At 38.6% G+C, this 24,953-nt stretch overlaps 2 protein-coding genes across 7 annotated transcripts in view; one reads left to right on the forward strand and one right to left on the reverse strand.

The window, feature by feature from the left end:
- Window positions 1-20,617, forward strand: part of ZC3H12C (zinc finger CCCH-type containing 12C) — a 78,433-nt gene extending 57,816 nt beyond the window's left edge. For all 6 annotated transcript variants that reach the window (XM_034933635.3, XM_034933633.3, XM_034933634.3 and 3 more), the window contains exons 3-6: window positions 1,911-2,050; window positions 8,188-8,422; window positions 12,206-12,312; window positions 13,270-20,617. In XM_034933635.3, the coding sequence (XP_034789526.1) occupies window positions 1,911-2,050; window positions 8,188-8,422; window positions 12,206-12,312; window positions 13,270-14,666 (1,879 nt within the window). In that variant the 3' untranslated portion in view covers window positions 14,667-20,617. The remainder of the gene's footprint in view (window positions 1-1,910; window positions 2,051-8,187; window positions 8,423-12,205; window positions 12,313-13,269) is intronic.
- The window catches only part of RDX (radixin), a 109,331-nt gene continuing 101,157 nt past the window's right edge, over window positions 16,780-24,953 (reverse strand). Inside the window, exon 16 of the transcript XR_008620258.2 lies at window positions 16,780-24,148. The gene's annotated coding sequence lies outside the window, so the exon portion shown is untranslated. The remainder of the gene's footprint in view (window positions 24,149-24,953) is intronic.

A 24,953-nucleotide genomic window follows, 5' to 3' on the forward strand; every position in this document is an offset into this window, starting at 1 on the left:
ATTATGTTTTTTTCAACAAGATGGAGATATTTACCATTAACGACGTGCTGTTTTTCATCCTCATTCTTGTTTTTTCCCTGTGAGTCTTTGTGGAGAGGGAGGATAATGAAACAACCTTTATGATCAGAATTGCATAGTACAGTATCCTGTTTTATCATCTATAGAATCTTTATCCCATAATTGTAAATGGTTTGCTGTTCGCACACATTTTATGAAAGTAAAAGTTATTTAATTATTTAGGAGATAGAATTTTCTATTTCTAGAGTGAGTAAATGTGACAGTTATCCTTACCAAATGAAATTACCAGGAAGAAATGTTTATGCAGGCCTGTCGTTAGAGCCAGAAGCAATTAAATGCTCAACTCTCAGTAAACCAAGTATCATTAGTTTACTAGCAAAGCTTAATACGATAGATTTCAGACAAGATCCAGTGCATTCAGGGTGGTATGGGGATAGACATAATGCAATAGATTTCAAAGCATTAATGCAAAGTAAAATTTTAGTGAGGTTTTAGCAAGCTGACTTTTTGCATCTAGGAATACTTGGTACATATGTTCTCTCTAGAGATACCATTTTCTACAGTTTTTCAGAAGACTGATTTCAGTATTTCATTATTTTCCATGAAACCTAATATCACTTTGTACCTTTTGATGGGGCATTCACCAGGCTATCAGGTCACCCTTCTTACCTAGAAAATGACCTCAAAATCTCCCTTTCCTTATCCCATTTTCTGAAACTCTGGTGCATCTGATTTCCCATCTAATCATGCCCTGGACCATTAGGACAGGACTATGGAACCATGTATTTTCTCTTGTTTGTATTTGGAGCCTTGGGCATCTACAAAGCAAGTCAGTCTATTTCTGTTTTTTACTAAAAATGATTAGCCATATGTTAGATGGTTCTAGGGTTTCCCAGGGAACCCTAGAACAAAATATTAATATGCCTAAAGTTTAGTTTATGCTGAAAGTTAATAAAGCATTTACCTTCAATATTTCATTCAGCCCTCCTTCGTCCTAAGAAGAAAAAATATCTCCGTTATAGATAACAAATGGAGCCCTCACATTATAAAAGAACATAATTATTGCATTCAAAATGGGAGACTTTTTCTTCAAAAACATTGGGATGAGTATCATTTTTGAATTATTAGGTTAAAGTGTACAAGCAGGGCCTGGTGCTAGATAAACACTTAATGACTACACTGTTAGTTGGGCATTTTCTTTTAGGCACTAAGGCTGCTAATCCAATTTTGAATGCCCTTTTGTCATCATTAATCCTTGTCCAACACGATATAGTTGAACAGAAACTAGGTGTCTTTTCACTGCAGTATATGCAAAGTGTTTCTTCTATGAGATTAAGCATTGTGAACATGTTTTTCCTTTCAGTGAGTGTATAGTATGTTGTTTTACATTGGTCACCTGATAAAGTTTGTGCATGGTTCAGTCATTGAGTATTGAAATATATACTAAGAACTTTTGAGAAAGAAAAGTTTTTAGAAACTCATAAGTATTCAGTTTCACTGTTTTTACAGATTTTTTTTTTCTGTATGAGTTCTTGACATTTGACTGAAATTCTTCTTGCTGTGGTTGAAGGAAGCCCTTTCTATTTTCTTTATTCTGATCAAAAACAGCTTGTGTCTTTCTGACTAGTTAACCTTTACAGCTTTACCTTTGAAAACTCACTTTTGTTTCTTCGCTGGAAAATAATCATCCCAATTTTCTTTTTTGTTTTTCCTCACAGATCTTGATTTTCAACTTAGTTATCTCGATATGTCTCTGATCTATAAACTCCATTTTAACTCTGACGTCTCTTATTACTGTTGTAATTATGTAATACTTTGTGTTTATAAACTTGAATTAATTTACTTAAATTTAGGTTTTGTTGTGTTTTAAGTGTTCTGTAATAATCTTTCAGCCATGGAAACAAAGAAGTATTTTCCTGCAGAGGAATAAAATTGGCAGTGGATTGGTTTTTGGAAAGAGGCCACAAAGACATTACAGTTTTTGTTCCTGCTTGGAGGAAAGAGCAATCCCGACCTGATGCTCTCATTACAGGTAGGCTTATTCCAGGCGGCTGCTTGTACCTAGCTTTCCTATAATAACCATGCAGGTGTCTGACACTGTCAGGTATCCTAAATCCATTTCACTTACTCAGCGCAGGCAGTGGGACACAAACGTTGTTTTTTGTTGTTGTTTTCTGAGATAGAGTCTCGCACTGTCACCCAGGCTGGGGGGCAGTGGTGCGATCTTGGCTCACTGCAACCTCCGCCTCCCAGGTTCAAGTGCTTCTCGTGCCTCAGCCTGCCGAGTAGCTGGGATTACAGGCGTGTGCCACCACATGCAGCTAATTTTTGTATTTTTAGTAGAGACAGGATTTCACCCTGTTGGCCAGGCTGGTCTCGAACTCCTGACCTCAACTGATCTGCCCACCTCGGCCTCCCAAAGTGCTGGGATTACAGGCATGAGCTACCATGCCTGTCCAGTTTTTGAGTTTGAAAACTATCTGGTTTTATTAATTAAACATTAATCATCACTACATAAGCCAGCTTTTTTTTTTTCTTTACTTTTGTGGAAACTCTGACTTCAAATTTTGTGAAATTCTGACTTTTAGAGAGATGCCAGAAGTCACAAGACCTGGATCCAAATTCTGGCTTTGCCCTTCACTAGCTATGAAGACTTTGAGCCACACAATGAACCCCTTTGGGCCCCAATTTTCTCATGTGCTATTGTGACATTAGGTGGCAGTCAGATTCTAATAACAATAGTTCAAAAAAGACATGTAAGACCATAAGATGTGCTTCAGTCCAGTAGAAAGAAAGGTATTTTGCATTATTTTGTAGTTTTTAAATGTATGAGTTTCAGGCAATGATGTCCTCTGCAACTGTTAATTATTGTTGTTGAACATTTTGCTCAATTACAGTGATTTACAATCAACATCCAACCTTTCTTGTCCTTCTCTCTGCATCCAGTATTGACAAAAACTGAGGCACCTGTGTAAAGAAAACTGTGAAACATTTTAAATCAAAAACAAATAAAGAGACCATCTACTATATACCCAAAGGGCATGATTAAGACTTAATTTTTGGCTGGGCGCAGTGGCTCATGCCTGTAATCCCAGAACTTTGGAAGGCCAAGGCGGGAAGATCACTTGAGCTCAGTAATTCAAGACCAGCCTGGGCAACATGGTGAAACTCTGTTTCTACCAAAAATACAAAAAATTAGCCAGGTGTGGTGGCATGTGCTGTGGTCCAGATACCCGAGAGCTGAAGTGGGAGAATCACTTGAGCCCAGGAGGCAGAAGTTGCAATGAGCTGAGATCACGCCACTGCACTCCAACCTGGGTAACACAGTGAGACCCCATCTCAAAAAAAAAAAGACTTAGTTTTTATGTATAATTATTACATCATTGTTAAATTAACATAAGAATGAATAGGCAAGTCATGGTGGAGTCCAAAGTGGAACCAGACCCTAGCCTGTGTATAAATGTAAAGCAGAGAGGTCATCATTCAACCAGTAGTACCAAATATTGGCTAACCCTTTGGGAAAAGTGTACTTGTTTAGACCCTTATCTTACACCATATAACAATAAATTCCAGGTGGTTGAAGACTAATTATCAAAAATCAAACCATCAGAGACCATAAGAATTTTCTAAATTTAAAACTTTTAGAAGAAATTACTAAGGAAAAGAGAGATAAAATTATATCAAAATTAAAGCTCCTGCATTTTGAGAAACTTTCTTAAAAATGATAATTGGCAAGTTGCCTAAGGAAAAAAAATCCAACAAAGAATCATGCCCTTAATACAAAAAGCTCATACAGATTGATTAAAAAAAAAAAAAAAAAAAAAAAAAACAACAAACTTCTTTCCGGTATATAAGCATCAAAAGGCTAGGAATAGACAACTCCCAGAATATAAGCACCATATAAGAAGAAAAAAAGTTCAACCCCATTAGTAATTAAATAAATGCAAATCTAAACAATGTTATTTTTCACCCAGCAAATTAGCAGAGATGGCCAGATGCAGTGGCTCAAGCCTGTAATCCCAGCACTTTGGGAGGCCGAGGCAGATGGATCACTTGAGGTCAGGAATTCAAGACCAGCCTGGCCAACATGGTGAAATCCTGTCTCCACTAAAAACACAAAAAATTAGCCGGGCCTGGTGGCGGGCACCTGTAATCCCAGCTATTAGGGAGGCTGAGACAAGAATCGCTTCAAGAATCACTTGAACCCAGGAAGTGGGGGTTGCAGTGAGCCGAGATCATGCCACTGCACTCCAGCCTGGGCAACTGAGCAAGACTCCATCTCAAAAAAAAAAAAAAAATAGCGGAAAGTAAAAAACTGATAGCATTCAATGCCCTGAAGCAGTTACTCATAGGCTGCTGTGGAAATTGTTACAACCTGTCAAGAAAGTAGTTGGTCTTAAAATATTAATATTCTTGGATCCACTAGTTCCCCTTCTAAGAATAAGTTCCAAGAAAATAAGCAGAAGTACAGACAAATATTTGTGACCAAAGACATCCCATGCAGTATCATTATTTAGAATAGAAAAACAAAAGTGTTCATTCATTAGAAGAATGGTTCAATTAGGAGGTATCAATATGATAGAATATGCATTAGAATATTCAGGCAGAATTTTTAATGATCTGCAGAAATGCTCTTTTACATAAAAGGCAGATTTTATTTTTGTGTGTCTGTCTATACAGACACACAGGCATACATATATATATACACATATATCAACAATGGAAAGAACAAAATACACAGAAAATGATGAGCAGGAAATATACCAAACTGTTAAGAGTAATTGCCTCTTAGTTGCAACTTTGTGAGGTTTTTATTTCTCTCTGCTTCTTAGTACATGTCCTTACCTTTCTAATTTTCTACAGGGAACTTAACAATATTTTGATAATGGGGGAAGGGATAGAGTAAATTTAAAAAAAGCAAAACAATATTTAAGCATGTAAATGACTTTAAAGCTTCTTGAACATGAAGAGAAGAAGAGAAAATGATAGTACACTGTGTAAGTGTGTCTAAGTTTAGTTTTAAAAATACCAGCATGCCAGTCCCTGGAACACATCAGTATGCAGATTGCTTTGTAAAATGCCAAACTAATGGCAGAGGCTTTTAGGTATTATAACCCCAGGGTAATAATTCTCTTAACTAAAACCCTGAACCAGATAATACCTGATACTCTTTCACTGCACCAAAAAAGACACTTGATAAGAAATATTTTTAAGTTGTCAGCATCATAGATTCAGATTAGCACTTTTGCCAATCTTCCATTCATTTATCAAATATTTAACAAGCACTAGCTATGTATCAATTACTGTGCTAAGAACTAGAAATTCAGTTAACTTACTAGTTTTACTGAACCCATATTACTTATGTCAGGATTATTTATGTCATCCTAATTAATGTCCTAACCTCATTAACAATTAAAGAAATGCAAATTAAGCAACATGATGACTGTGAGGCCACTGAACTTAATCTACAACTCACTTTGGTGAGGATCAAGACGTGGCATAGATGAGTAGACATCCCCACAAATAATAAAGTACCATAGATTACTCATGAACATAAGACGATGAAAGAACTGAAAGACTTCAGAGTATATAGGTTTAAGTAACTCATTCATTCCACAGACAGTCATTGAACATCTACTGATGTGCCTCATGGGCTGGGTGCTGATGGATACAAAGATAAATGACTCATGGCACCTGCCCTCAAAATGCTTATCAGGTTAATACACAAAACTATATGATAGCTCCTATAATTGAGACGGGGCACTTGCTTTTGCATTTGTATTCTGTCATTTCTAAAAGAGATCAACAGTAGGCCAGGCACAGTGGCTCATACCTGTAATCCCAGCACTTTGGGAGGCCCAGGCGGGCGGATCACGAGGTCAGGAGTTCGAGACCACGCTGGCCAATATGGTGAAACCCCATCTCTACTAAAATTACAAAAATTAGCTGGGAATGGTGGTGCGCGCTTGTAGTCCCAGCTACTCAGGAGGCTGAGGCAGAAGAATCGCTTGAACCTGGGAGGTGGAGGTTGCAGTGAGCTGAGATCGCACCAGTGCACTCCAGCCTGGGTGACGGAGCAAGACTCCGTCTCAAAAAAAAAAAAACAGAGAGATCAGCAGTTACGTCTATTGAACAAAATTAAGTTGAAGAGCACATGTTTACTGAGAGCTTGCCAGGCACTGTGCTAGCTGCTTTGCCGCAAGATAACTCATGTACTTCTCATAGTCTATCAACTGCATTTGACAACATGAAGAAACAGACTCAACAAGATTGTGATTGTCTGATGTGGAAAGTGGCAGAACCTGAGCCACATTTCTTCCACTCATAGAAAGGTCTGGTCTTTTTTTTTTTTTTTTTTTTTTTTAAGACAGAGTCTCGCTCTGTTGCCCAGGCTGGAGAGCAGTGGCGTGATCTCGGCTCACTGCAGCCTTCACTTCCCAGGGTTCAAGCAATTCTCCTGCCTCAGCTTCCCAGGTAGCTGGGATTACAGGTGTGCACCATCACACTCATCTAATTATTGTATTTTTTGTAAAGACAGGATTTTGCTATGTTGGCCAGGGTAGACTTGAACTCCTGAGCTCAAGCAATCTGCCTGCCTCAGCCTCCCAAATGTCTGGTCTTAATGAATTCATCTGTCAGGAGCATCATCAATCTGTATGCCAGGATTAGAGCTGACCCGTGTCACTCTTCCATCTGTACCCAGCTCACACTTCTGCTGTGGCAGTTACAACCCTTGCTTACCTGGCTTATGTGTTTGTCCAGTGCAGTCAGACTGAGGCTCCTTTGGAGAGGTGATTTTTAATCTTGATGGCTGTTACACCTGGCACAATACCAGGAAGGTATGTAATAATCATCCGTTGCAGAGATGGATTGAAAAAAACTTAGTAAGTCCAGTTAATAAGCATTGAGAAGAAGTGAGCTTTTTTAAAAAAAAAAATCATGACATCTGTAGGTTTGTGCCCCGCACTCTGTGCCAGAACTTACAATGGTGGGAAAATGGGGGACAGAGGAGCAAAAGTAGAAGGAAAGGATGGTTGAAAGAGAATTTTTATCATTGATTAACATATGAACTCTAGTACCCTTTTTTAAATCACAAAACAAGTCAATAGAGTTACAAAGTGCTATAAGAGTATGCCAACCAGCCGGGCACGGTGGCTCACTCCTGTAATCCCAGCACTTTGGGAGGCTGAGGCAGGTGGATCACCTGAGGTCAGGAGTTCAAGAACAGCCTGGCCAACATGGTGAAACCCTGTCTCTAATAAAAATACAAAAATTAGCCAGGCGTGGTGACAGGCGCCTGTAATCCCAGCTACTCAGAAGGCTGAGGCACAAGAATCACTTGAACCGGGGAGGCGGAGGTTGCAGTGAGCCAAGATCACACCACTGCACTCCAGCCTGGGCGATAGAGCAAGACTCAGTCACAGAAAAAAAAAAATGCCAACCACAGACAAAATGAGCATATCTCTACCTGGCCTTTTCTAATCAGCAGATGTTTTCTCCACATGATGACTTCTTATCTTTTACTCAGTCTGACCCCCACAAGAATGCTGGCATTCGTCACCATGTCTCACAGAAAGGTCATGGGGCATATTGTAGCCATGTTTATAACAACACTTGTGACCTCACTGCCTCCTCTCTCTTTGAACTTTCTGCATTTAAAGATTTTTCTCTTTGCTACCTGGACAACTTCTACTTCCTTTCATACTCTCCCACTAGTTAGAAGAAAATAACTACGAAGTATGCAAACAAACTTAGAAGGAAAAAAATGTATTGCTCACACCTGAACCCCACACAGCATACGGCTGCTTTATTAGAATGGCATTCAAGTAGGAACGTGGAAGAAGCTGTGTCCATAGTGGTCGTGCTGATGACTCCAGCTCTTAAGCAAAAGCTTCACATAATGACAGTCAGAATTTGCCCAGTCATGGTTCAATTTTATACTGTTCGTATTTTTTTAACTAGTTTTAAAGTCTTTATTATTAAAATTCCTGAAGGAAAAATACTATTGAGAGTTGGAAATGATGCTGTATCTACAAATTAAATCATAATCCCTAATTAAAGGATTACATATATACAGCTTATGTTTTAGAGTTTCACATTGTATGAAAATTGCCATGTGTGTTATCTATGTATTTACTTTCTGCCATCCTACCGTCATTATTCTTGCAGATCAGGAAATTTTACGTAAATTAGAGAAGGAGAAAATCCTGGTGTTCACGCCATCCCGGCGAGTCCAGGGGAGGAGAGTGGTGTGCTATGATGACAGGTTCATCGTGAAGCTGGCTTTTGAGTCGGATGGTATCATTGTGTCCAATGATAACTACAGGGATTTGGCTAATGAGAAACCAGAATGGAAGAAGTTCATAGATGAACGATTATTAATGTATTCATTTGTCAATGACAAGTAAGTAAAACCATTTACTTGCCAATGATACTGCTTCTGTAAAAATATAACTATCCCTGGCAGCTGCTACAGAATTCTCTTTTTGCCACTGTCCAGACCTCACACAGGTTTCTAACAACTGATCTCCCCACCGATCCTCAGTGGGAGTCAGGAACACTGCAGAATCATTGCCGGAGGAGGCCCGGTGTGAGTGGCAGGCCCCACCTTTCCCTGTAAGTCACTCATAGAACACCTAAGGCAGAGGAAGTCTTCTAAGACTCTGTCTGGAGAACCTGAGGAAACAGACACTGGGGAAATTCCCATCTTCACCCTCAAAGGACTGCCTTTTAAAATCAATTTAGAGCACTGATAGCTTACTAAATAAGCCATGCTTGGCTTAACAACAGGGATACGTTCTGAGAAATTCATCTTCAGGCGATTTCATTGTGGGTATGAACATCATAGAGTGTACTTACACAAACCAGCTGGAACAGCCTACTACACGCCTAGGCGATGTGGTACATACAGCCTGTTGCTTCCAGGCTACCAACTTGTATAGCATGCTACTGTACTGAATACTGTAGGCAACTGTAATACGATGGTATGATATGTTTGTATATCTAAACATACCTAAACACTGAAGAGGTATATATACCATAAAATATGGTATAAAGGATTTCTAAATGGTATGTCTCTGTAGGGCACTTACCATGAATGGGACTTGCAGGATGGGAAGTTGTCCTGAGTGAGTCAGTGAATGAATGGTGAGTGAATGTGAAGGGCTAGGACATTACTATAAACCACTATAGACTTTATAAACACTGTATACTTAGGCTATGCCAAATTTATCAAAAAATACTTTTCTTTTTTCAATAATATATTAACCTTGGCTTATAACTTTTTTACTATTAATATATAAACTTCTTAGTTTTTAAAACTTTTTTCTCTTTTGTAATACCACTTAGCTTAAAACATTGTACAACTGTACAAAAACATTTTCCTTCTTTATATCCTTATTCTATAAGCTGTTTTCTATTTTTATTTTTTTTTCTTTTTAAAGTGTTTGTTAAAAACTAAGACACAAACACATTATCCTAGGCCTACACAGGGTCAGGATCATCAAAATCACTGTCCTCCACCCCCACATATTGTTCCCCTGGAAAGTCTCCAGGGGCAGTACTATGCGTGGAGCTGTCATCTCCTATGGTAACGATGCCTTTTGAAATACTTCCTGAATGAACTGCATGAAGCTGTTTTACAGTTAACATTATTTTAGAAGTAGAAGGAATACACTCTAAAATAAAAACAAAAAGTATAATATAGTAACTATATAAACCAGTAACATAGTTGGGGATATTTTGTTTTCTTTTGTTTTTTTGTTTTTTGAGACGGAGTCTTGCCCTGTCGCCCAGGCTGGAGTGCAGTGGCGCCACCTCAGCTCACTGCAACCTCCATCTCCCAGGTTCAAGCAATTCTCATTCCTCAGCCTCCTGAGTAGCTGGAATTACAGGCACACCCCATCACACCTGGCTAATTTTTGTGTTTTTTTTTTTTTAGTAGAGACGAGGTTTCACCATGTTGGCCAGGCTGGTCTCGAACTCCTGACCTCAAGTGGTCTGTCTGCCTTGGCCTCCCAAAGTGCTGGGATTACAGGCATGAGCCATCACGCACAGCCAGTGACATCATGGTTTATCAAGTATTATGCACAGTCCATAATAGTATGTGCTACACTTTTATACGACTGGGGGCATGGTAGCTTTGTTTGTACCAGCATCAGCATGATCACAAACACATGTGTAATGCATTGTGCTATTACGTTACCAGCAACTTTTCAGCTCTACCGTCATATATGCAGTCCATTGTTGACCAAGATGTTATGCAGTGCGTGACTGTACCTGAATTTTTAAAGTTCTTATAGTAATGTAAGACTCTGGTCATGATCAGAGTCTAAAAGTTGATGAATGAACGAATGACATCAAGCATGTCTCATGAGAAGTAAATATATTTCTAAATATGTAGAAAATTTCACCTCTTGTGCTAATTAAAAATGCAAATGAATCTAAAAAGAATATATTTTCTCATTTAATTCACAAAAATAATTTCGTGTGTGCCTTATGCTATTAAAGAGGCACTGATAGGTTATTTGGCAGAGGTTCACAGAAGCCTCAAGAATATTGTGTTCCATCAACCCAAAAAGCTCATTTCTTGGAATATATACTGAGGAATAAGTAAAGACCAGATGTGTTCATTTCTGTATTATTTATAATTGCAAGAATTCAAGGGCAACTAAATGTACAATAGAGAAATCAATCAAATTATGATACATCTCCTACTGGAATATTATTCAGCTCTTCAGAGTTCTTATGAAAAAAAGAATTATGCCAGGTGTGGAGGCTCATGCCTGTAATCCTAGCACTTTGGGAGGCCAAGGCAGGTGCATCACCTGAGGCCAGGAGTTTGAGACCAGCCTGGCCAACATGGCGAAACCCCGTCTCTACTAAAAATCCAAAGAAAAGTAGCTGGGCATAGTGGTGGGCGCCTGTAATTCCAGCTACTTGGGAGGCTGAGGCAGGAGAATTGTTTGAACCCCAGGGGGGCAGAGGTTGCAGTGAGCCGAGATGGTACCACTTCACTCCAGCCTGGGTGAAACAGCAAAACTCTGTGTCAAAAAGAAAAAAAGGATTATTATGAGGGCTATTAAGAAACATGGGAAAGTTTTTTTATGTTAAAAAGGCAAAGTGTAAAATTATATTTGTGTTTGATTAAAGCCATGTAAAATGATGTGTGCACAATGAAAATGACTTAAATCTAACACAGACCTGGAAAGTAATTGTATTAAGATTGTGGGATTGAGTGACTTTGTCTTCTGTTTTGTAACATGTAATGTTACCATATTGTTTTGTAATAATAAACACTGTGGTTGCTAAGTGTTACTACTCAGCCACGTTGACACTCCTGTAAGGGTTCATACATTATTCCCATTATTCACATTTTATAGGTAAATACTTGGGTTTAAGTTCAAATGGTGATATAATGAATAGCAGAATTCTTCAAGCATAACTTCTTTTCATTATTCATGCCATAAATTCTTCTCTTCTTTATTAGTCCATCCAAAATAGTAGGTTTATTTCCTTAGCATTTTTTTCTATCTCAACTGAGAAGCGCATTCAAATAGGGGAAGAGAATAGATCGGAGTTAGATCTAATTGAATCTTGACTGTGCCATGCAACACTGGATAAAAATCACTTCATTTATCTAAACCTAAATTAGAAAAGTTTACATATCTGTAAAATGGAGCTAATACTTTGTGGGATCATGGTTAGGATGCCATGGTGTAGTGTGTAAAGTGCCTAGCACTAACCGGTGTCTGGTAAGTTCGTACCTTCCCATTGTGTTCCAGCCCCCTCCCTTCTTCTCAGCTGCTCCACCTCGCCCCACCTGCAGCAATCCACTTCATGAGGTGTATGTTGATAAAGCTCTCCTAAAGTGTCACTGAAATCGTTTTCTAAAACCCTTACAAAATCCCAAGACTGAGAGGAAGGAAGAATTAATAGGACATGCTCAACTCAAAACTTACTTGAATTAAAACAAATACAATTTCAGCTCAAAACAGTTCAATTTTCATTAAGAAATGAGAACTTCATTTACTGATTTCTTTTTTACTCTGTAAATGTGGAATCAAAACACTTGGATTAAAATTGCAAAAAAAAATTCCTTATAGAGGGAACAAATCTTTGTACTCTTTTTAGAATTAAATTATCAGCCTCCTACTTAGGTATCATTTTTTTATTATCTCCATGACAGGTTCATGCCCCCTGATGACCCTCTTGGCAGACATGGCCCCAGTCTGGATAATTTTCTGAGGAAGAAACCTATTGTTCCTGAACACAAAAAGCAGCCTTGTCCATATGGTAACTTGCTTTATGAATATTGGGTATATGCCTTTAGAACACAATATATTATTAAACTTTTGTTAACAAAAATGAACGCTTAAAATTTTGGATGGCATAATATGCAGTTCTTTGGATTCCAAATAAATTTCAGAAAATGTCTTAGCCATGAAAAAGAATTATTTTTACCTGTTTGGATTCAAGACAAATGATTTCCTTATATTAAAACATGGTTCAAAAAACACTGTTAATTCTACGTGAAGTTAGTTTTGAAGTGAATAAAAATTTGGAGTTTTTTCATCTAGATACAAATCAGATGAGCATGGTTCTATCGCCCTACAGTAGTACACTGTGCTCTTCAAAACAGAATTTCCTACCTAATTATAAAGTCCTACTGGAAGACAAGAGGCAGGTAGGAGTTGAGGACACGGAGGTATTAGCCAAAAGTTCTGGAAGTGGCTGGGTGCAGTGGCTCAAATCTGTAATCCCAGCAGTTTGGGAGGCCAAGGTGGGCAGATCACATGAGGCCGGGAGTTGAGACCAGCCTGGCTAACATGGAGAAACCCTGTCTCTACTTAAAATACAAAAAAATTCACCAGGCTTGGTAGCGCACGCCTGTGATCCCAGCTACTCAGATGGCCGAGGCATAAGAATTGCTTGAACCTGAGAGGCAGAGGTTGCAGTGAGCTGAGATCACACCACTGCCCTCCACCTGGGTGACAGAGCAAGACCCTGTCTCAAAAAAAAAAAAGTTCTGGAGGTGATTATTACTCATTCGGCCAACTTCCTCCTGTTCTTGACAGTAAAGAAATGAGAAGACTGAGAAGTGACGTTTCTTAAGAGTAAAGAACAGGGTGACACTTAGCACAGCTCCCATTTCTATCGTTGTCTCTTCTACAAGTTAAAATCGTAGGGCCAAACTGAGTTTTCAGGATCTGATGGTATGCTCCTTTGCCTAATTAATTTTACTCTTCTTAGGAAAGAAGTGTACCTATGGACACAAGTGCAAATATTACCATCCCGAAAGGGGCAGTCAGCCACAGCGGTCAGTGGCTGATGAACTCCGTGCCATGTCTAGAAATACGGCAGCCAAAACTGCAAACGAAGGAGGATTGGTGAAAAGCAACAGCGTTCCTTGTAGCACCAAGGCTGATAGCACTTCTGATGTCAAACGAGGTGCTCCAAAGAGGCAATCAGATCCAAGCATAAGGACGCAAGTCTACCAAGACCTAGAAGAAAAGCTTCCCACCAAAAACAAATTGGAAACCAGGTCTGTACCTTCCTTAGTTAGCATCCCAGCTACTTCTACTGCAAAACCCCAAAGCACTACATCTTTAAGCAATGGCCTTCCATCTGGAGTTCATTTCCCACCTCAGGATCAAAGACCACAGGGACAATATCCTTCAATGATGATGGCAACCAAAAATCATGGAACGCCAATGCCTTATGAACAGTATCCAAAATGTGACTCACCTGTCGACATCGGATATTATTCCATGTTGAATGCATACTCAAATCTGAGTCTCTCAGGCCCACGAAGCCCTGAAAGGCGTTTCTCCTTAGACACAGATTATAGAATAAGTTCCGTAGCTTCTGACTGCAGCAGTGAAGGGAGCATGAGCTGTGGGAGCAGTGACTCCTACGTGGGTTACAATGACCGGTCCTATGTCAGCTCCCCCGACCCACAGCTAGAGGAGAATTTGAAGTGTCAACACATGCACCCTCACAGCCGCCTTAATCCTCAACCGTTCCTGCAGAATTTCCACGACCCCTTAACCAGAGGGCAAAGTTACAGTCACGAAGAACCAAAGTTCCATCACAAGCCTCCTCTTCCGCACCTGGCTCTGCACCTGCAGCACTCCGCTGTGGGCGCCCGGTCCAGCTGTCCTGGCGACTACCCCTCTCCTCCAAGTTCAGCACACTCTAAGGCACCACACCTAGGGAGGTCCTTGGTGGCCACGAGAATAGACAGCATCTCTGACTCTCGACTTTATGACAGTTCTCCTTCACGACAAAGAAAGCCTTATTCCCGCCAGGAAGGCCTGGGAAGCTGGGAGCGGCCAGGCTATGGGATCGATGCCTATGGGTACCGGCAGACTTATTCCTTGCCCGATAACTCCACACAGCCGTGTTATGAGCAGTTCACCTTCCAGAGCCTCCCTGAGCAGCAGGAGCCAGCCTGGCGGATCCCATACTGTGGAATGCCGCAAGATCCCCCGAGGTATCAAGACAACCGAGAAAAGATTTATATCAATTTGTGCAACATCTTCCCACCTGACCTTGTGAGAATTGTCATGAAAAGGAATCCTCACATGACAGACGCCCAGCAGCTCGCCGCAGCCATTTTAGTGGAGAAATCCCAGCTGGGTTATTGAAAGATGATGCATCTTTGTGGTGTTTAGTAGTTTTTTGTTCAGCTCAAATGCTGAGGGAGGTTTGCTACAATAGCACATGTGATCTCCTTCTCAGCAAGGAGGTTATATAGTATCCATTTATGTGAAATACTGTATCATGGAATCTGTATGTATAGCCCCACATGGTGGAAGTATCACGGGATTGCTTTACATTTAAACTTTTTTTTTTAACATTTCCTTTTTAAAGCTATATCCTTGGCTGGAAATTTTTCCAGTTTGATTTAATAGATGTATCTGTGATCTTTGATATTAATCTTTGGTGCATCAGGGGTTTATATGCAGCACTTTTTATCCTTGTTTTGTGTTTTATTAACTTGGTGTTTGTCTATCAATTGCAAGCAATTACAATACCTTCAGAATGTGGGACATTTGACTAGACCTAGCAAACTGTTTTTTCGAGCCAAGCTTAGTTAGCCTCTTTTACAGCTTTTTAAGTTATTTTTATTTGGGGAAAGTGGGCTTCTTTGTGCTATAATCATTATTTATAGAAACAAAGATATACTACAGCACTGACTTTATATTTTAAACAAAATGTAAGTTACCAGTTTTATGTTGAAATGGGTTACAGTATATATATATTAGAATGATTTACAATATGGCACTTTTCGATGTGTTATTTTTGTTTGGATTTTTTTTCTGTTAAGAAATTAGTTAATTTAATATGGTCAATTTAAAAGAAAGCAGATGCAATCAATGGAAAAATGTTTCCATTTTTTAAAAATGAATAAGGCAAAAGCTGTAACTGTTACAGGTTAGAGCTTTGTTATCCAGCTATGATGTGCTTCTTGACAGTAGAAGTGGAATTGAATTCCTAGATTTCCATTAACCTGTATTTTTAATATGTCTGTCTTTTTGTTTTGGGGCACAACAATACTGGATAAAATAACCCTTTCACAGCACTTGCCTGTTTTTAATGAATCTAATTATTCACAATGCAACTTTTATATTTAACATACTCTTTAGCTTTCCTGCTATTTATCAAGGCTGGCCTGAGGTGGGTTTATGTGTTGAGGTTATGCAACATTTCTTGATACTGCACTATAGAGAAATGGTGATGGAGGAGTTGTAAATGGTAACTTAAAATTTTTGTAAGATATTGTATATTTTCCATTTTCCTGAAGGTAGTTTTCTTGGGGGGGCCTGTTATATTATTAAGGCCAGACTCTTGCCACAAATAGTGTAGTTTTAGATACAGACTAAGGTCTGTTCTAGTATTAGTAAGGGATATTTCTGGTTTCAAAGTCATGGGTTTTGCTAGTGGTGAATACATTTCTGCAGAGTAGAAGATAGATTTTGCAGTCAGTGGCAGACAGTTGTGTGATTGACATCACTTGACTGTTGCGTCCAGGTTTTGAATTGTACTTCATGTAACAGATGCATTCAGATCTTTTTCTGTAGTCTGCTTAGATGCCCTGGCTATTCTGATTATCCTACATGCTACAGTTTGAAGTGAAGCCCTGAAAAACCAGAAAGTACCTTTTACTGTTGATACAAATTGTATCTTTTTAACTATAAGAACTATTTTGATTTGTAGATCTAGTTAAAACACAAGTATGCAACTATGATTAGACTTTTGGGCAACATTTTATCCCTTATTTAAATACAAATTTTTAAAGTAAAATTGAGGTCTAGATTAGATTAGAAAATAAAAATAACAATTTAGATAAATAGAAATGTCTGTCTTAGTTTTATATAATATATTAAAACACAGTAAATAAATTTATTGGCATTTTCTTTCTCCTAAAACTTACCTAGTGTGAACTTAAAATAAAGGTAAAATGCTGCCTGAAAATAATGTCCAAGCACCTTTGACTAGGATAACATTTTCACTACTTGTGTGACACTGTGTGTTGCACGAAGTAGGATTTGGGTATACAGTAAATGCTTCTAAAAGGCATTGTGCATATTGACATAACCAATAATCTGAACCGTGTTCAGCAAACTTAATTCAGGAAAGTGGTATTCTACACAATTATTGCTGTTGTGTTTGAAATGAGTGTGGCACTCATCTGTAGCCAGAAATAATATGGGTGAGGCCACACAACCCATTCTGAGTGGTGTCTGTCTGAAAGCAACCCTACTCGCATGTGAAATTGTTCTCCTTGATTTGGTCACTATAAAGCAAGTTTAAATGTAGAGGCTAACTCAGTGCCAAAAACAGGGTTACAAATGTGTAGTATCTTTTATTTTAGTCATATTCTAAGACTTCTTTTTAGTATGAAATCACTTTTAAATTATACATGTAGGTTTTGCTTCCATTTTCTTCATTTTACCATTTTAATTATTTGAACATTCGCCAAATTTTACATTTATTTAAATGAGATCTTAGGTGAGATGTGTGTGACACTTTGAATTTGACCTTCTTGTGTTATTAGCTGACTATTTGTCATTGCCTCATGGATTTTAAATTATGGGAAAGTAGTGTAGCCAGCTGCCACCTCTACTGAAGTGAGTAGCTCTGAACTACCCACACTAAATCCTTCAGTGTAATTAATTATGAGTTTAAAAATAGCAGTTTTCTTATGTGAAGAGGACAGTTTGTCCCCTTTTTTTGAAGCACCGATGTTGCGTTCAGAGCTGTAGAATGAGATAATTGGCAGACTTTAGGTACAGCAAATTCTTACTTATCTAAAGCAGTAAGTCAAAGGAGTCCATCATTAAATTAAATCCATAGCTGATCACAAGCCTTCATTTTAGCCAAAACTTTCTCTCTAACCAAATCTTTTACCAGACTTGCTAATAAATAACCAGAGAGATGTGTTAATAAGTGAAGTTGCCAGAAATGGTCAACTGATCGGAAAAAAAAAGGATTCAGACTGGAGTATTTTGCCCCTGAATAATTGACAGTTGACTGTGCTTTACACAGTAATTAGCCAGTCTGTTGTCTCTGTGTCTTAGTCCAGAGGGAATAGTACCCAACTGGCCAAATACTGGCCCTTAGTATTTCCTCCTTTCTTGCATGGGATACAGACGTTTTCAGTCTTGTTTTTATGATCTCTCTCTATATCCTGATAAGAGTTTGTCATTGACTTACACATTTGGAAGAAATGCACACCAGTATAATATATTTGATACTGGTGGAAACTTGAACTTTGTGTTTTTATGAAAATTCATTTATGAGAATATGTAATATAACTGAAGAGTATTTTATGTATATCTATATACACAAATATGTATTTGTTATGAGGTATTAAAAACAGGGGTTGGGGGGAGTGTTTCTGATGGCTAACTTTTCTCTAATTAAACTATGTTTCTTTGAGTTGTGAACGACCAAGTCTGGGGTCTGGACGGCCAATGATAAGATTTAGAACCACTTGGATGGAAAGCAGTTCTTCACTGGTTTTATTCTTGGTATTTTCAAAGAATTATTTTGATATTTTTAATAGAATGTGTAATTTTAAAATACACAAAAAACTTAAAGTAGTATTGATTATACAAATAATTATTTAACATGTATTATGGATGTATCTATATGTATATAGACAGTAATATATTTATAAAACAAATATACTTTGCTTATGTTATAGCTCTTAGTTTGTGACAGGTGGGAGGATGGCTCTGGGTGTGTGTGTGTGTGTGTGTGTGTGTTTTGAAAACTCTCAAGCTGTTTTCCCTCTGATTTACAATGGTATTTACTTTAAAGTATGTTTGGTTTTCATTATTCTTTTTGCCCTCCAACTTCCTTATTCAAGATAAAATAAGACGTACAGTTTTCTGGCCATTCTGTTGGTGTGTGGTGCACCCATTTTATTGTCATCTAACTCCTGGAGAATTCCCACGTGACCTGAAATCAAACAGATTCTGGCTGGACATATGCTTATGTTCCAAATATATTAAAGATGGTAATTCAGCTAACAGTTAAGTTTCCAAGGTATACACCAACAAATAAAATGAGGTATTAAAAAGAGATGGATTACACACATGCATTAGAATAAGAGAAAACAGAGTGTTAATAAAAGTAAAGAAACATACACTATCTTAGCCCCCTAGGGCAGGGGTTGACTTTTTCTGTAAAGGATCAGATAGTAAATAATACAGGAATCATATGGACTTCAAATGCCATTGTAAAAACTACTCAGCTCTGCCTTTAGAGCATAAGAACAGCCACAGATAACATGTAAATTAGTGTGGCTGTGTTCCAATAAAACTTTATTTACAGAAACGGGAAGCCGGTCAGATTGGGCCTGTGGGCCGTAGTTTGCTGATCTCAAGCAGTAAATCCTGGTATATGTTAATAGAAGAAATCATAATTGCATTTCAGTTGACATTAAAAGAAAATCTGGTAGTTTTTGATGTCCTTCAAAAGAGGATTGTTAGACATTCATATTAAAGCATCTTAATTCATTTGAGTTTTCTTACCTGTTTACACCCATTATTTATTAGAGATATTTCTTGTTTAACCACAAAAAAGCACTCTGTTAAAATGTTTTAATATGTATTGAATTTCTTTCATGAACTTTTCATTTCTGTTGATAAATGGGAATTCCTTACCAACCTTCTGTTTTTTAAAAGTCTCATAGACCAAAAAAAATCTGTTGCAGCATTTAATTAGCCACAAATACATTTTGGCTGCATTTACCAGTTACATTTTTCCGTTGGTTTTGGCTTCTAATAAATAACATATCTGCCATTCTTTAAAAATGATTTTAAAGAAGATAAATATATTGTAATTTCACATGCTATAGCTTTATTCTGTAAGATTAAAAATTGTGACTAGTGTAATTTTAGCTATAATGTGAGTGGCATGTTACAATGTAACTATGAGAAACAAAATGTATCTCTGCTTTGTCTGTCCAGATCTTTAGGATTTTTAGATGCCTTGGGACTGTCCTTGGTGAATGATATTCTTCATATGATCATATGTAATTTTGAATTCGTTGGAAGTACACGCTGCTGAGCATGTTTATTCACAGTGCTTTATACCGGGTGTTGCATCAGTAATCATTTTCATAAGAACATTTAAACAGCATGAACATCATCATCCACTTAAATAGTTAAACTTTCTTTTAAAATTGGAATGCAACTGTAGGTTTTAACAATGTTTATTGTTTTTTAAGTGGTTACTTTGTTTTTCCTTAATACTTTCTGTTAACTTAATTATTACTCCTGTTGCAGTGTTACTGTTATGTATTAGAAGTGGCTTTTCCCCCTAAGATCCTTAGTCTTTTAGATTTAAAGACAATTTAAGGTATTGGCCATTTGGCAGTAGAAAATGTGCATGTTTTAACTTGGTTTTATAAAATCCTTAATGTTTTACTTCTTGAACCATGTACCAAATTTGCCAATTTTCTGTCCAAGTATTTCAGATGAATAACAAAACGCTGTTCATTAAAGCTTTCGCCACCTTTCTTAAAGCAGCTTATGTTCCAAGGGAAAAAGGCATTGAAAAGCAATCGTTTGTTTTTATGAAGAATATGTGTTCAGATTCCTTCAGTTTTTTTGAAATTATAAATTTCTTACCTTATGTGAAATATTCACAAACGTGCACACTTCTGCAGAGACAAAGCATTTCACTGCAAGTGTACCAGGTTATTGATTTTATCTTTTCCTTTCAGGGTTTTGTCCTCCCAAACCAGAGTCGTATGCTGCTAGTAGAATTTTTTATTTGATCCTGCGAACTTTTCTTATAGGAAAAGTAAGGCAAAGGATGTTTAGTGCAACCATCTGATAAACTAATGTGATTGTATTTATCCTCTGTTCTGTGTATTTCTGTAATGGAATCTTTACAATTCCCAAAACAGTATTTTAGACCTAGTGGAAATCTGTATCGAAACAGCTATGTGATTCTGCCACTGAGAAAAAAAAAAAATTTTAATTCGTTTTTCTTATGCTGGTTTGTTTTTCTTTAATGAAGAAATTGATCTCATATGGCATCATAGATGCTAAATAAATAAAAGCATCATACTTCTCCAGTTTGCCTGCATTCAGTGGCTAACATTATGAGCATTGTGTAAGATAAACACATGGTCAGTATCAATGTAAATGTTAGAGCCATGATTAATTCCTATGAAAATTGAAATTAAATGTCAAAGACAACTAGACATAACTTAAGGCATGATGAGAGTGTTTTTTTTCCCTGAACCCGTCATTATAGTGTTGGTTCCCAGTGCTTTTGAAGTATCATCAGGTGTCTGGCTAAGAGTATTGTTGGTAGAGACCTCGTCCAGGGAGTTTGTAAGATAATGCTAGATGGCACGGACATCCTCTTTTCTGATTATGAGGGCTGCCAGTTGATTTAAATTGTATTGAAAAGGCCGGACGCAGTGGCTCACACCTGTAATCCCAACACTTTGGGAGGCCAAGGCGGGCAGATCACTTGAGGTCAAAAGTTCGAGACCAGCCTGGCCAACATGGTGAAACCCCATCTCTACTAAAAATACAAAAAAAAAAAACAAAAAATTAGCTGGGCTTCATGGCGCACGCCTGTAATCCCAGCTACTCAGGAGGCTGAGGCAGGAGAAGGTTGCAGTGAGCCAAGATTGCGCCACTGCACTCCAGCCTGGGTGACAGAGTGAGACTCCGTCTCAAAAAAAAAATGTATCAAAAAGACTCATTGGTGCAGTGGTATTTACTAGGATGCACAAAACTTTGAGCCCTGATGTCCATGACACGCTGACAGGTAGTGGGGCACAGAGAATGAGGGTCCACACATCCCGCTTCAAGTTAACTTCTTTAGCTGGCCTGGAACGTACGGGGCCACATAGCCAACAGGAATAAGGATTTTGTTTGTAAAAATAAATTGAATAGATTTGAATGCACAGAAATTGAAATTTTTCTCTCTTTAATAGTTGAGGCTGGAAAACTTAGATCATTGTGGGGAAATGCTCTGCTTCTGTGAAATTCCTGCACAGATTGGGAGAGATTGCAGACAGCTGTCAGGTACTCCAGGGCTGTGTTTGAATCTCAGTCCTGCACGTATTACTATGGTAACTATATATATGAGACACACAATATGTAAAATTTGGGCAAATTCTCTTTCAGAGTCTTTTTCATACACCGTTGTGAAATGATCAGAATGCCTATCTCACAGGCTTATTGTCACTAGCTACATGGTGGTGATGACTGTGGGCGTAAGGATGACTCAAGGACAGATGCAAACAAATACAGTGCGGCCTCCACCCTGTTCTTGCTGAAGTAAAACAGCAATCTTCGCTGTATCCCGACTATTCTAGACAGCAGTGTCTTCCTGACCCAATTGTCCTAATAATTTTCTATTAACGAAATACTCTGTTTCCGATGCAGTCACCGTATTGTCATGATCTTCATGATTTAGCATGTGGACGTTCTGTGTCATTGCGTGAGAAGCCACTATTTCAGAGAGCGGGTTTCTCCTCTGACATTGCTTTTTGGACCTTTGCTTTTCTTCTTTTTCCCTAAAATTTCCATTTGCATTCTTAAGTATTCTTTTTTTCCCCCACTTGATTACTTTAAGCTGTGTAACTGCGAGCTTATGGATTTAGACCATTTATTTTGGCTCTGCCAGCAGATTTGATTATTGATGTTTGATTGTGGACAGAGGAGTCAGCATATTCAAAATAAGCATTAAGTGTGAGAGTTCCCCAGGTACTTCCACAGGCTGAGCCAAGAATCCAGGAGAATATTCTATTAGGCAACAGTGTTACCTGGGGTAAGGACTTTATTTCTTCTCCACCTATACCATTGGGTAAGAAGAATGGGTTAATACTCATTGATGAATGAAGTGGCATGTGAGAAGGGGAGTTTGGTAAAAAGCAACTATGACAGTGAATTTATTCAAAACAAAACAAAACAAAACAAAACGCCTGCAGTTGGGCCTCTCATTAGTTAAACATCCTTATTTGTTAGCCTTTGCACCTCCGCCTCTGTTGCTGTTTTAGAGTTAATGGTTTTCATTTTTGTGTTTTTAAAGGATTTTTAATTTTTTTTTAACATTTTAAAGGTTTCCCTTTTTAAAGATTTTTAAAATAACCTTTTAAAAAATGTATTCCTCTCTAGGTGCAGTCGTCGGCCTTGGGTTAAGAGTACACACCCAGCTCCACACATCATACATGTAGCAGATTGGCAAATTACTCAACAGAGTAATAATTGCCCCCATTTCCTAGGGTTGTTAAGACTAAATGAGTTGAAACAAGTAAAACCCTTTGAACATGCAAATCCATAGTGTGTGTTCAATAAGTGACAGCCATTATTATGTAAATAACTAGGGGTATTTAAATGCATAGTAATTTTGAGGCTTTCTCAATGGAGCCTTCCCTATCTCTATAGTTATGCTGTGGAAGAGTTTGAATTCTAACAATCAATGTAATTTGATTTATTCACTGGTGAGGTCTATTTCAGGAGTGGTATTTTAACCTTCAAAGAGTTCTTAGAACCCACTTCCTTGCTGCTCCCATCACTCAGCTCTTCTAGGTTTAAGGGTTTTTCTCTGTATCTGCATTGTAATAGGGAAAGTGGAATAACAAATGATAATTACAAAAAGATTTCAGAATCTCACAGTTAAGCAGTTTACGACGGCGTCACTAACATCCCCTGCACTCCACTTTTACTCCTGAAGGTGGCGCTCCGCAAACCTGTCTGCATCTCTTCCCCACCGCAAACACCCCTGACCGAAGTGAAAAGGAATGTCGGTCCCTTACCATAAGAACCTACAGAGCCGACCTGGACAGAGCAATGGCTGCTGTGTGGTCTCAGGTGGACGATGTACATTTCTGGGGAGATGTCAGATGACATTGGGCAACTGTTTTTCCCTTAAGCATTCCCTTCTAGTTTACAACTGCTGCTTTCAAAGTTGGAGAGATAAGGCTAGCAGGAAGAATACTCACATCTGAGGGTCCAGTACTATATATTTACATAAATTAAAATCTATGAAATAAGCATTATCCCTATTTTAGAAATGAGGAAACTGAGACTCCAAAAGCTAAAAGCACTTACTCAAAGACAACCTCATGATTCAATTCCCACTGTGCATGATTTCAGAATTCTTTTTCCCACTTCAGTGTGCTGCAAAGCAGTGCTAGGAATGGGCCCTTAGTCACCTTTGGTATGAGTTATTCTACACAAAGTTAGGTCTGAGGAATGAAACCAGTTATGCTATAAATGCACATCCGTGAACATGCTATAACTTTACCTGGTAACAGGGAGAGACTAGGAAAAATATGAACTAGTGCTGTATTTGTACTTCTTCCGTGGACCCACACACCTTCATCACTCTGCTTTCATGTACAAACACCTGCGACAACGATGTCACTTGGATTAGAGGAAAGGTTTCACTGAGATCTTCCTGTCTTGAGGCTTGTGATGGGCTTGGGTTGGGACTCAGGCCAGCTGACCAGGGTTCACTGCTTAAGGCCCCAGAAAAACCCAGGGCCCGCTGCATCCGATAAGCAACAGTGGTAGCTTCTGTGTCCAAAGGAGGTTATTTCAGAGTCTGGACTCTTGTCTCCACTCTAGCATTCTTTGTAGCCCTGGAGAGTAAAAGGCAGCACATTTATTTCTAATGTTTCCAATCATGCTTAGGGACGTTCTAGGGTGTTTTTAGAGAAGGCCTATTTAGCTTTCAGACTCTTGACAATGCCCACTGCAAACACAACACCTTTTATGCTGAAGCAGCTGCCACTGGCATTTTCCTGGGCTTTGTGTTTTGCACAAATTCACCATGAGATTAAAAATAGGAAAGTTTAATTAGGTAACCAAACAGATTCCCTTCCTAGTTCCCCAGGAGAACTCAGTGAGGAACAGAGCACTGAAAGAATGGCAAGTACAATGTTTAAATGCACTTCCTGCTCTTGTCCAGAGGTCTGGGTGGGTGGATGTCAGTGCACAGAGGGTCCCCCTTCAGCCCCTGGGGTGGGGGTGGGGCCTGCCAGAGGCGAGGCTTTCTGTCTCAGCCTTCAAAGCCCTCTCCCCACTGCTCTCCACTTTCCAAGGATGTAATTATCATTCATTTGAATAATTCTTTCAAATATGCATGTGAAAAGATTGAGGGAGATGGCAAATACAATTTGGTAACTACATGAAAAGCTATTCAGTAAACTCTGGAGGAGATTTATGGGTTTGCTCTGTATGTTGCCAAATTAACAAGACAAGGACAAAGCACATTGTGCCATAGTGAATGCAATACACGTTAAAACCCTGCAAATTAGACAAGGAGGATTGGAGCAAGATGCCTGTTCTAGTCCAAGCTCAACTTCATTGCCTACATTGAAGGGAGGTGGGAAGCAGTGGGAGAGGCGGGAGTGGGGACTACAGGAGGCCCCTGGGCCAAGGCGG

The sequence above is a fragment of the Pan paniscus genome, chromosome 9 (genome assembly GCF_029289425.2).
Source record: "Pan paniscus chromosome 9, NHGRI_mPanPan1-v2.0_pri, whole genome shotgun sequence".
Taxonomy (NCBI): domain Eukaryota; kingdom Metazoa; phylum Chordata; class Mammalia; order Primates; family Hominidae; genus Pan; species Pan paniscus.